The sequence below is a fragment of the Nerophis lumbriciformis genome, linkage group LG31 (genome assembly GCF_033978685.3).
Source record: "Nerophis lumbriciformis linkage group LG31, RoL_Nlum_v2.1, whole genome shotgun sequence".
In the NCBI taxonomy this organism is placed as follows: Eukaryota; Metazoa; Chordata; class Actinopteri; order Syngnathiformes; family Syngnathidae; genus Nerophis; species Nerophis lumbriciformis.
In genome coordinates, this window is record NC_084578.2 from 25,462,030 (window position 1) to 25,474,612 (window position 12,583).

The window sequence follows — 12,583 nt, forward strand, 5'->3', positions numbered from 1 at the left end:
CTAGGAGAGCTGGACAGGGCCGTAGGCTGTCCTCATCCCATCAGCAGGACCGATATCTGCTGTTTTGTGCAAGGAGGAACAGGTTGAGCACTGCCCGAGCCCTACAGAATGACCTCCAGCAGGCTACTGGTGTGAATGTCTCTGTCCAAACAGTCAGAAACAGACTTCACGAGGGTGGCCTCAGGGCACGACATCCTGTAGTGTGCCCTGTGCTCACTGCTCAGAACTGTGGAGCTCGATTGGCATTTGCCATAGAACATCAGAATTGGCAAGTCCGCCACTGGCGCTCTGTGCTTTTCACAGATGAGAGCAAGTTTACCCTGAGCACCTGTGATAGACGTGAAAGGGTCTGGAGAAGCCAAGGAGAGCGCTATGCTGCCTGCAACATCATTTAGCATGACCCGTTCGGTGGTGGGTCAGTGAGGGTCTGGGGAGGCATTTCCATGGAGGGACGAACAGACCTCTACAGGCTAGAGAACGGCAGTCTGACTGCTATTAGGTATCGGGATGAAATCCTTGCACCCATGGTCAGACCCTACGCTGGTGCAGTAGTTCCTGGGTTCCTCTTGGTCCACGACAATGCCCGGCCTCATGTGGCAAGAGTATGCAGACAGTATCTGGAGGATGAAGGAATTGACACAATTGAATGGCCCTCATGATCACCTGATCTAAACCCGATAGAACACCTCTGGGACATAATGTTTCGGTCCATCAGACACCGCCAGGTTGCTCCTCAGACTTTACAGGAGCTCACTGATGCCCTTAGACAGATCTGGGAGGACATCCCACAAGACACCATCCGTCGTCTCATTAGGAGCATGCCGCGACGTTGTCAAGCATGCATACAAGCTTGTGGGGGCCACACAAGATAGTGAAAATAATTTTGAGTTGCAGAAATTGAATTTAGGCAAAATGGACGAGCCTGCCACATCATTTTTTCACTTTGATTTTTGGGGTGTCTATATACTGAGCCCTTTGTAGGCTGAAAACGTTTATTTTCATCAAAAGATGTGGCATCCTTTTGTTCCTGAGACATTAAACTGTCCATATCAGTATAGATAACCGACATTTTTTTTTTTTCACCATTGAAATCTGATGTGCTTTCAAAGTGTTCCTTTAATTTTTTTGAGCAGTATATATATATATATATATATATATATATATATATATATATTAGTGGTCAAATATGTTGTCTTGTGTTTGCATTTAGTTGACTGCGTTAGGATGCATTCAACTTTTGTTTAGAATCAGCTACTTTGGTGACAGCTGGCGCAACTTTTTTTTCATAGATGTAGTAGCACCACAGTGCTGCAGCCAAAATAGACGGTTATTGGATAAATGCTCAACTTTGTCTTGCCCACGGACGGGGAGCGAATTAATAAGAGTGATTGAAGTGGGGGCGCTGGGCTTCCGCATGGTGATTGAATGACCCGTCTGGGCTGAATCCCTTGACCGCAAAATAAGCGACTTAGAAATCTTGAAATATAAAACACTGCCAAAGCATTTTTAAAATTTATTTCCATTGTTCCTGTTGATATGGAGAAATTTATAATTTTTTTAAGGGAGATTTTCTTTGTAAAATCTAGCATGTTTCCATATTTTACCTGTTATTGGAGACGGTACTCATGTTTAAAGAGGGGCTGAAAAATAGCTTTTCCTACTTGAAAGACTAGTCGCTGCCATTGGTATAACAATTAAAAAAAATAGAGCAAAACGATATTATAAAAATTATGTTAATGCAAATTACTTATAACACAGACTTTTTTGTAAACGTATGTAAATTATTTTTAGCATTCCAAAAATATATATATATATATACATCAATAATTATGCAAATTATAACATTGTTACATTGACCATAGCCACGCCCCCACCACCACATGTATATCTGCGAGCTAGGGGAAACCCTGCTTTGTAAACTGTTTTGAAATGGTTCTATTGTCATTTACATACCAAATAATACATTGTGATATATATCATCATTGCAGGAGGCTGCAAAATATATTGCAGTATAGAATTTAGGCCAAATTGTCCATCCTTAATTGGTAGTGGTACACTGTGTTCTTCGACCCAGCTCTCATGGTGTAGACCGACATAAACCTGGCAATTGGCTTTTATGACTGGCACTGGAGACAAGGTGGGTAAAGTGTCTTGCCCAAAGACACCACAGCAATAACTTGGATGGAGGAAGCAGCAAACCCTGTAGTTTCTCTAAACAACCTGCTCTATACCACTGAGCACTGCCGCCCTATCATTATTTCCTTTAACTGTAAAACATGACATTGGTGTTAGAACACTGCTACGTGTGATTCTAATGTTTTTTTGTTTTGTTTTAATGAGCAGAGATGTGCTGGCTGCTGCCAAAACAGGAAGTGGCAAAACCTTGGCCTTCCTCATACCTTCCATAGAGCTCATCTATAAACTCAAGTTTATGCCCAGAAATGGTAATAACAGTCACACTTTATCCAAATCTTAATTTGTACCTAATGTATTGACACGACTATAGGACATCTTGCTAGGGCTGCTGCACAATTTGAGAATTGCCACGACAGTCACATTGCAAGGTCCTGCGATGTTAATTGTCCACAAGATGGCAGCATAACAAAGAGCAATTTAAATATTTTTTTATATCAAAGGTTTAAGAAAAACATTTTCCATTATTGCGCAGCCCTAACTACTACTTATATTTGGGTCAGTACAGTAATTGATTGTCATAATACTTTTATTTACTCTAGTTTGTTCTTTATCTCTCATCACTGTCTATCTGCAGGGACTGGTGTAGTTATTCTTTCTCCGACACGTGAGTTGGCGATGCAGACATACGGTGTGCTGAAAGAACTCATGACACACCACGTGCACACCTATGGCCTGATCATGGGTGGCAGCAACCGCTCAGCAGAGGCCCAAAAACTAGCCAATGGTGTCAACATTGTGGTGGCAACACCCGGTCGCCTGTTGGACCACCTCCAGGTGAGCTAACGTCTACCTTCACTAATATGAGACTTAAATGGTGCTGCAGCTATCGAATGTTTTAGTAATGTAGTATTCTATTAAAAATTCCTCCAATTAATAAAGTAAATACATTTTGCTTGGTTAAAGAACAGTTATAAATATACAAGTGAAAATACAACATTTTATACCTAATAATGAATAACCAATTGGTTTCATTTAAAAATAATGTTCATGGCTATGCATTTATGAAACCTTAAACTTACATTGGCTGATTAGAAATAAGACAATATTAATTATTATATTAATTCCTCGGACAAGCGGAAGAAGATGGATGGATGGATGGATGGCAATATTAATGTTAAGATTTTTAGAGTTTGTAGTGTTTATACCTAAAATGAAGACCACTAAAACAGTGAAGCACAATAGACACTATTGTTACTTAATGATAATGTATCATTAAACCAAAGCGAGACACACTGCTAGATATGAGCAGCTACTGATTAGAGAGCTAAAATGTTTTTATTTTCCATCTCTTCAAAGCAAAGCGCTGTTGTGACATTATGTAATTTGTAATGAAATAATAAAAAGGATAAAGAAATGCTATATACATCATTGATGTTGATCGATACGTGTCCTTTATCTCTGAAAACACGCTTTAAAGTGGAACTTTTTTTTTTTTAATTTGCCTATCATTCGCAATCCTTGTGAGAGACAAAAACACAAAAGGGTTGTTTTGTTGCATTCTAAAATCAGCACATTCTAGGTGGCCAGCAATGCAGCTATTGGGATCAATGCATTCTGCCTCTAAATCACTTTAAAAATGCATCCAAAAACCGCCAACAATACTTACTTTGCGTTCCTTAACCTGTATAATAACCAAGCTGTAGTAACATTATTGTAAGAGCGACCACTGAGGAACTGTTTATCAAGTGTAAAAACACATCGCCTTTCGACGGCATTCTACGGCATTAGCCGTAAGATAGCTAGAGGAGGGAAAGCTAGCCTCTTGCATTATCTGCTGAATGGCTTTTGAGTTTGTAATGTAACAACGCAATGCGATAGGACACATACCTGTACTGACTGAAAAAACATGAACAATCATATTACAGTATCTGTAAAGTATTAGCCCACATTTCAAGTTTGGTTTGTACTAGGGATGTCCCGATCCGATATTTGGATCGGATCGGCTGCCGATATTTGCCAAAAAATGCGTATCGGCAAGGCATGGGAAAATTCCGGCCCGTGTTTTCCAACGCACCGATTTAAATAATACATTCCACTTTTCTGCTGCTCCCTAATCTCCGTTGCGCATTTTCCAGCACACCTTCAACACATCCACAGGTCTGTGTCCTAACCGTTAAGATGACCATGTGAATTAAAAGTTACCGGTTAAAATGTCAGCTGTCTCTGTGCAATATAGAAAATGACTATGTCGTGATATTGGAGTATACGTTCTCAAGCAGTTGCTTTTAGCTGCTGGCTTTACACGACAGGCTCTTCTCACTCTTTCCTGTGTCTCCTTCTCACAGACAGCAAGCGCACCTTCTTACACACGTCACATACTGTCACGTCATGCGTCAAATACGTATACGCCCTCTCCCAGCAGAGAGGTAGCAGCATGGCTAACGTTAGCTGTGATGCTCGCGCAGCCGTGCGAGTTTGTAATACGAATGAAGGAAGAATTAATTAATTCCCCCAAAAAACAGCAGGGGGTCCATCTTCTGGCGGTGGTTTGGCTTCAAGTGGGAATATGTCGAACAGACAACCGTAATTTGTCAAGTGTGGAGCAACAGCGTCACTATAAAAAGTAGCATTACTGCTAATATGTAGCATCATTTGAAAAGTCCCCTGCTAGAGAATGAAGAGTGTTTGAAACTCCGCACGTCAACATCTCCATTCGGTGCCACACGCCCACACCTTCAAAATGCTGAGGCAAACATTTCCAGATCAACACCGTATGAAAAAAATAGTGATTTCCTTCTCTGCATGAAAGTTTAAAAGTAGCATATATTAATGCAGTATGATGCAGAATGTTTTAATGTAGACACATAGAATCATCATACTGCTGTGATTATATGCATCAAGTGTTAATTCAAGGCTAAGGCAAAATATCGAGATATATATCGTATCGCGATATGGCCTTAAAATATCGCAATATTAAAAAAAGGCCATATCGCCCAGCCCTAGTTCATGTATGCCATTTCTGTTTGTCATGTATAATTTTGTCTATTTTGTGTTTATCCTTGAATAAACAGGTCAGTTTCTTGTTACCAACCATTGTGTATTATTCAAACTCACCTAATTCAGCTGGCTAGTTGTTATCAAGAGTACTAAAACCCTTTTCAACATGAATCTGACAACTAAGTAGGCTAAATAACTTTAAACTTTAATACATGCTCGGATAGGCCAGTATCGGCCGGTATCGGATCGGAAGTGCAAAAACCTGGATCGGGACATCCCTAGTTTGTACACACCTAGCTCAACAGCTTATGTACTGTAGTTGTACGGTGATGTGCTGCATATATCATAATCAATATTATAGTGACTCTCTCTAACAGTTGTTTATTTGACCGGGGAAGTTTCCAGTTGGTTTTGGGTAAGCACTCCATTTATGTAGGGCAGCTTTGCTCCAAATTCCACATTTGCTAAGTAAAGTCATGTCCACCTCACTATCTCGGCTTCCGTCTGTTCCAAGGTTTCAGCCTTACTTCGTGCTCGCTTCTGTTACCAAGTCTGCCATGATTAGAATATAAAACATTACATATTATGAAGGTGTCTGTTACTACATTGTACGTATATAGACTTGCAGTGTGTATATTGTACATATTGTTATGAAGGTGTCTGTTACTACATTATATATATACTTGCAGTGTGTATATAAAACATTACATATTGTTATGAATGTGTCTGTTACTACATTATATATATTATACTTGCCATGTGTACATAAAAAGTTGATGGAGGGTTTTGAAGTTGGTTAGAGGGCTTTGGAAGGCTACAATGGTCACTCCCATCATAAGCTGAATCTTGCAAGTGTTTTTTATTGTCTTTAAAATCCTAAACAAAAAAAAGACATGTGATTCTGTCTCTCACAATTATTGTGGGCGATAAGTACAAAAAGTGCAGTTCTTTAAACTTACTCTCCTTGTGTCCCAAGGACACGCCTCATTTTTACCATGAAAAACGAGACATTCTGTTTAAAATCACAGTAACTAGTAGTGATGCAACCATCGATAAAAATCACAAATGATTTGTAACCAACAAATGAATTTGCTGATGATAGTTGGCGATGTATCGCTCATGTTTTTCCAGACATAAAGGAGCATGCACATGTCTGCGCACCCAGTGGCTGCCGAGATACAGGAAAAGAAAAACCACCGTGTGTAAAAATGAAACTTGTCAAAGACATGAATAAATTCCTCAATTTGCCACATGGGCCTTGCTTTTTAATGCCAGTACATCTGTGATGCAGCACTAACGCTAAGTGCTGAACAAGAAATAAAAACTACAAACATTATAAAACACTGCAATATCTGCTCTCACTGGGATGCCGACTGATGGGATGTTAATATTTTCTCGTTTAGATGGTTTATGTTCACATTGTTCTATTATCTAAGTGAGAGGCATGATTTTTAATCCAAAATTAAGCGATTCAGCTTCAGCAGGACACCAGTCTGCTCATTATATCAAAACAGCAGCATAAGCTAGTTAGCTCTCTATGATCAATGCGCCGCTAAAAGTAGGTCCTTAACATTATCGCCAGTAATAATAATATCACTAATACCTGGTTAATATTCAGGTCACAATGGACTATTGTTGGCGGTTTTTGGATGTTTTGTTTAGAGGGCTGAATGTGCGCAATAGACGCAATGACTCCCACTAGTTTCATTGTTTGCCATATTGTACTTCCCATATATTAAAAAATATTTATAAGGCTTTGTTAGCAGAATAGAGGAGCCTCTGTTGACTCCATTGTTAGTCGACTTTAAAAAAAATTATTTACGGTTTAGAATGCATTAAAAAAAATGTATATGTGTTCTTGTCTTACATAGGGATTGTGAATGATAAACAGCACATCTTTCCTATTTTTACGTATTTCCAGTATGACTGATCTGCTGATATGGTCATAGTGCAGATTAATTCCCCAGGTAACATCATCAGATCCCCGATTTACTGAAAATGCCAAAGTCATTTGAAGCGCAATATTCAAAATGGCTGTTTGAAATTGTGGCGTTTTGTGGATGTTTAAACAATATTTTCACATACATTGCGTATTGGAAATATAATTGGATATAGTTTAACAGATAAAATGAAACATTACTCAGCATATAAATAGCATTAATTTTTCCATTATACAATACTGGCCGTATTTTCCGCACCATAAGCCGCCCTGGGTTATAAGCCGCGTCTAACTGCGCTAAAGGGAATGTCAAAAAAACAGTCAGATAGGTCAGTCAAACTTTAATAATATATTAAAAACCAGCGTGATGTGGGCGCGCATGGAGTCGTATATCAACATGGACGGAGCTGCGTGAAAAAAGCCACCCGGCCTCTTCGTGTAAACTTCCCTTAACCACTCGCTCATCTTTTCTTCATCCATCCATCCCTTCGAGTTAGCTTTTATGATGACACCGGCTGGAAAGGTCTCTTTTGGCAAGGTCTTCCTTTTGAATATCACCATGGGTGGAAGTTTCTGGCCATTAGCATGGCAAGCTAGAACCACAGTGAAGGATGACTTCTCATTCCCTGTGGTGCGAATATTCACCGTACGTGCTCCCGTTGTATCCACAGTGCGGTTCACAGGAATATCAAAAGTCAGTGGAACCTCGTCCATGTTGATAATGTTCTCTGGCCGGATCTTTTTTTCAGCTATCTTGTTTTTACAATATGCACGGAAAGTAGCCAGCTTTTCTTGAAAGTCTTTAGGCAGTTGCTGTGAAATAGTAGTCCGTGTGCGGATGGAGAGATTGCGTCTTTTCATGAACCGGAAACCTGTCGCTTAGTAGGAGCCATTTTGTGGTCTTTACAGATGTAAACACACAAAGGAAATGAAACGTAATATCCGTGCGCTTCTTCTTCTTCTACGGGGGCGGGTGGTTGCTTACAGTAGAAGAAGAAGCGCTTCCTCTTCTATGGGGGCGGGTGCTTACCTTGGCGGTTGCTTGCGTAGAAGAAGAAGCGCTTCCTCTTCTACGGGGAAAAAAGATGGCGGCTGTTTACCGTAGTTGCGAGACCTAAACTTTATGAAAATTAATCATAATATTAATCCATATATAAAGCGCACCGGGTTATAAGCCGCACTGTCAGCTTTTGAGTAAATTTGTGGTTTTTAGGTGCGGCTAATAGTGCGGAAAATACGGTACTTTAAGTGACATGTTATTTGTGGATTAGTTTGGTCTTACTGTAATGCTTTCTATTATGAAAGTTAGAAAAGTTACTGTGGAGCAGCAAACGCAGTACAGCATGAGTGAGATGTGTCCTGCTGGCCAAATGAGCAGTCAAAAAGTGGTGGCATTACATTTTGCTTGAGGCTGTTGCAGAGAAACAGTTTGTCATTCAGATGGGGAATGATAGAATTGCAATGTTGTAACTGCTTACAAATAACGTGTACTTTTTTTTTAGAACACACCTGGCTTCATGTTCAAGAACTTGCAGTGTTTGATCATCGATGAGGCTGACCGCATCTTGGAGGTGGGCTTTGAGGAGGAACTGAAACAGATCATCAAGCTGCTGCCCAGTATGTCTTGTTCTTTTTCATCTTTGAGATGGTTCATTACATCACACCACATACAAGCGATAAAGCATAAAAGGGCGTATTTAAATGCTTTTCCACACCATCTTTCCATTCAATCATTCTGTCATGACATTAAAATATTGGCCTTTTAGAAATATGACAGATATGGAGCCTTGAGTATTTACCGATATTGATCCGATACGATATCATAAGTCATACATACTGTAATGTTATGTATGAAAGTTTGATCAATGGAAATTAGTCAAACATAAAACACTGAAAACACTAAGCTATTTATTATTAAGAGTCTGCAATGGACATATACAGTCTTAAAGTTGAAGTGGAATGGTAATTGCGATATTGTGCGATATTTCATGGCCTCAATAATTAAAATGTTTTAGTTCATGACACAGTAAAATGATGTAGACGCGTTTGTTACTGGATACTTTTTAATATGCTTGTGTCTTAAAAACTTATCTGGAAATAATGTGCAACTGTAATTATTTAGGGCTAGGGCAATTCGTCAACGTCTTGTGCTTTACATCGATAAAAGATTGCTGTGCACGGAGAAATGTGTTCATTGACATGTTAACTGGCTGTCCAGCTTTGCACAAGTAAATATGCTGCAGGACTGCTTGTATCAGAGATTATGTCACACATTTTACATGCATGATCTAAAGCTGACAAACTGATAAGTTTCGACTTTTCCTGTGTTTTTTTTGTAGGGAAGAGACAGACCATGCTGTTTTCAGCCACACAAACTCGCAAGGTGGAAGACTTGGCTCGTGTCTCTCTAAAGAAAGAGCCGCTGTATGTGGGTGTGGATGACAACAAGGACAATGCCACTGTTGACGGTTTGGAGCAGGTACTGTTGACGTCCTAGCCATCATGTGACAATAAGACCCTCTGGTGACGATAAGTGCTTCGGTCCTACAGGGCTATGTCGTGTGTCCTTCAGAGAAGCGCTTTCTGTTGCTCTTCACCTTCCTCAAGAAGAACCGCAAGAAGAAGCTGATGGTCTTCTTCTCGTCCTGCATGTCTGTCAAATTCCACTACGAGCTACTCAACTACATAGACCTTCCTGTAATGGCCATCCACGTAAGCTTTATCATCCATGATGCTTCCATGTTTGTAAAGATGCTTTATCAATGCCAATTTTGTCCTTTCATCACCCAGGGCAAGCAGAAGCAGACCAAACGCACCACAACCTTCTTCCAATTCTGCAACGCTGACTCTGGCATTCTGCTGTGTACGGACGTGGCAGCTCGTGGCTTGGACATCCCTGAGGTGGACTGGATCGTCCAGTACGACCCCCCGGATGACCCCAAGGTCTCTTTAAGAGTTTGGCTTGATGATCATTCCACTGTAACATGATATCAATGCTTTGTCTTGGAACGTCAAGTTTTCATGAAGATTTGCTTCCTGTGCACAGGAGTACATCCACAGGGTGGGAAGAACTGCTCGAGGCATCAACGGCAGAGGCCACGCCCTCCTCATACTGCGCCCTGAAGAGCTTGGATTCTTGCGCTTCCTCAAGCAGGCTAAGGTACTCATATCATGATGCCCAATTTCATGCCCTTCTCACACTTTGATCTCCTGGACATGCGCAATCACACTGATTGTTTGTGACCACCTTTGTGGCCATCACTTCACGCGCGCACACACATGTTCAGGGTTTCTCCTTACTTTTGAAATAAATATATTTTTTGCACGACACTACCGTATTTTCCGCACTATAAGGCGCACCGGATTATTAGCCGCACCTTCTATGAATTACATATTTCATAATTTTGTCCACCAATAAGCCGCCCCGGACTATAAGCCGCGCCTACGCTGCGCTAAAGTGAATGTCAAAAAAACGCTGCGCTAAAGTGAATGTCAAAAAAACAGTCAGATAGTTCAGTCAAACTTTAATAATATATTGAAAACCAGCGTTCTAACAACTCTGTCCCAAAATGTACGCAAATGTGCAATCACAAACATAGTAAAATTCAAAATGGTGTAGAGCAATAGTAACATAATGTTGCTCGAACGTTAATGTCACAACACACAAAATAAACATAGCGCTCACCTTCTGAAGTTATTCTTCATTCGTAAATCCTTCGAATTCTTCGTCTTCGGTGTCCGAATTGAAAAGTTGCGCAAGCGTGGTATCCAAAATGGCCGGTTCCGTCTCGTAGAAGTCATCGGGAGTCAGTGTCGCTGTTGTTCTGTGAATCCTGCCTTCCGGAAAGCTCGGACCACAGTTGTGACCGAAATATCTGCCCAAGCATTTACGATCCACTGGCAAATGTTGGCGTATGTCGTCCGAGGCTGTCTGCCCGTCTTAGTGAAGGTGTGTTCGCCTTCGGAGCTGTGTGAAAAAAGCCACCCGGCCTCTTCGCGTAAACTTCCCTTAACCACTCGCTCATCTTTTCTTCATCCATCCATCCCTTCGAGTTAGCTTTTATGATGACGCCGGCTGGAAAGGTCTCTTTTGGCAAGGTCTTCCTTTTGAATATCACCATGAGTGGAAGTTAGCATGGCAAGCTAGAACCACAGTGAAGGATGACTTCATTCCCTGTGGTGCGAATATTCACCGTACGTGCTCCCGTTCCACAGTGCGGTTCAGTTGCTGTGAAATACGGTAGTAATCCGTGTGCGGATGGAGAGATTGCGTCTTTTTATGAACCGGATCGCTTAGTAGGAGCCATTTTGTGGTCTTTACAGATGTAAACAGGAAATGAAACGTACGGTGATATCCGCGCGTTTTTTCTTCTTCTTCCGGGGGCGGGTGAAGCGCTTCCTGTTCTATGGGGGCGGGTGAAGCGCTTCCTGTTCTATGGGGGCGGGTGCTTTCCTTGGCGGTTGCTTGCGTAGAAGAAGAAGCGCTTCCTGTTCTACCGGGAAAAAAGATGGCGGCTGTTTACCGAAGTTGCGAGATCGAAACTTTATGAAAATTAATCGTAATAAAGCGCACCGGGTTATAAGGCGCACTGTTAGCTTTTGAGAAAATTTGTGGTTTTTAGGTGCGCCTTATAGTGCGGAAAATACGGTACTAATTTTATAATTATTGCACCTTTTGTCTTGTACTGCTTGAAAGAAACATCCATTGGTTGTTCTGTCCCTTTAAGGACAGTTCATTAAAAACTACAAAAATTCTCAATTGACGGACAAAATAATCCATAAAAGTAAAAAATCTAAAAAAGGAGCTTGCACACTGCTCAACAATATTTTCCCCTGTGTAATAAAGACAATTCCGTCGTAAAGTCAACAAATGAATTGCTCCTTCCAGCAGCTAATGAATGATAGTGGGTAGAACCAGGGCAGTGGAGCATCTCGCCCTGGCCAGCATCTGTCATCATGCTAACAACAAAGCAGTGTAAGTTCTTAAGTAAAAATTTGTGATGCAGCTTGTTTAGTATACAGTGGTACCTCGATTTGCAAACTTAATTGGTTCATGAACATGGTTTGTAAAACCGAAAAGTTCCTATGGTAAAGCAAAGTTCCCCATAACAATCATTGTAAACATGAAACTTTTTTTTTAAGCCTCAAGTCTTTTTTTTTAGTAAAAACAAAACTGCACTTTGAAGACGCCATTACATGTATGTACTAGTGTTGTCCCGATACCAATATTTTGGTACCGGTACCAAAGTTATTTCGATACTTTTCGGAACTTTTCTAAATAATGGCGACCACAAAAAATTGCCTTATTGGCTTTATTTTAACAAAAAATCTTACGGTACATTAAACATATGTTTTTTATTGCAAGTTTGTCCTTAAATAAACAGTGAACATACAAGACAATTTGTCTTTTATTAGTAAGTAAACAAACAAAGGCTCCTAATTTAGCTGCTAACGTATGCAGTTCTGTTATTTTGTCAAAATTATTAAGGACAAGTGGTAGAAATTGAATTA

The 12,583-nt window shown here is 40.5% G+C and overlaps 1 protein-coding gene across 2 annotated transcripts in view; it reads left to right on the forward strand.

Annotated features, from left to right (window-relative positions):
- The window catches only part of ddx18 (DEAD (Asp-Glu-Ala-Asp) box polypeptide 18), a 41,668-nt gene that overhangs the window by 13,429 nt on the left and 15,656 nt on the right, over nt 1-12,583 (forward strand). For both annotated transcript variants that reach the window (XM_061926339.2, XM_061926340.2), the window contains exons 6-12: nt 2,344-2,444; nt 2,771-2,970; nt 8,575-8,689; nt 9,412-9,551; nt 9,623-9,784; nt 9,863-10,015; nt 10,119-10,232. In XM_061926339.2, the coding sequence (XP_061782323.1) occupies nt 2,344-2,444; nt 2,771-2,970; nt 8,575-8,689; nt 9,412-9,551; nt 9,623-9,784; nt 9,863-10,015; nt 10,119-10,232 (985 nt within the window). The remainder of the gene's footprint in view (nt 1-2,343; nt 2,445-2,770; nt 2,971-8,574; nt 8,690-9,411; nt 9,552-9,622; nt 9,785-9,862; nt 10,016-10,118; nt 10,233-12,583) is intronic.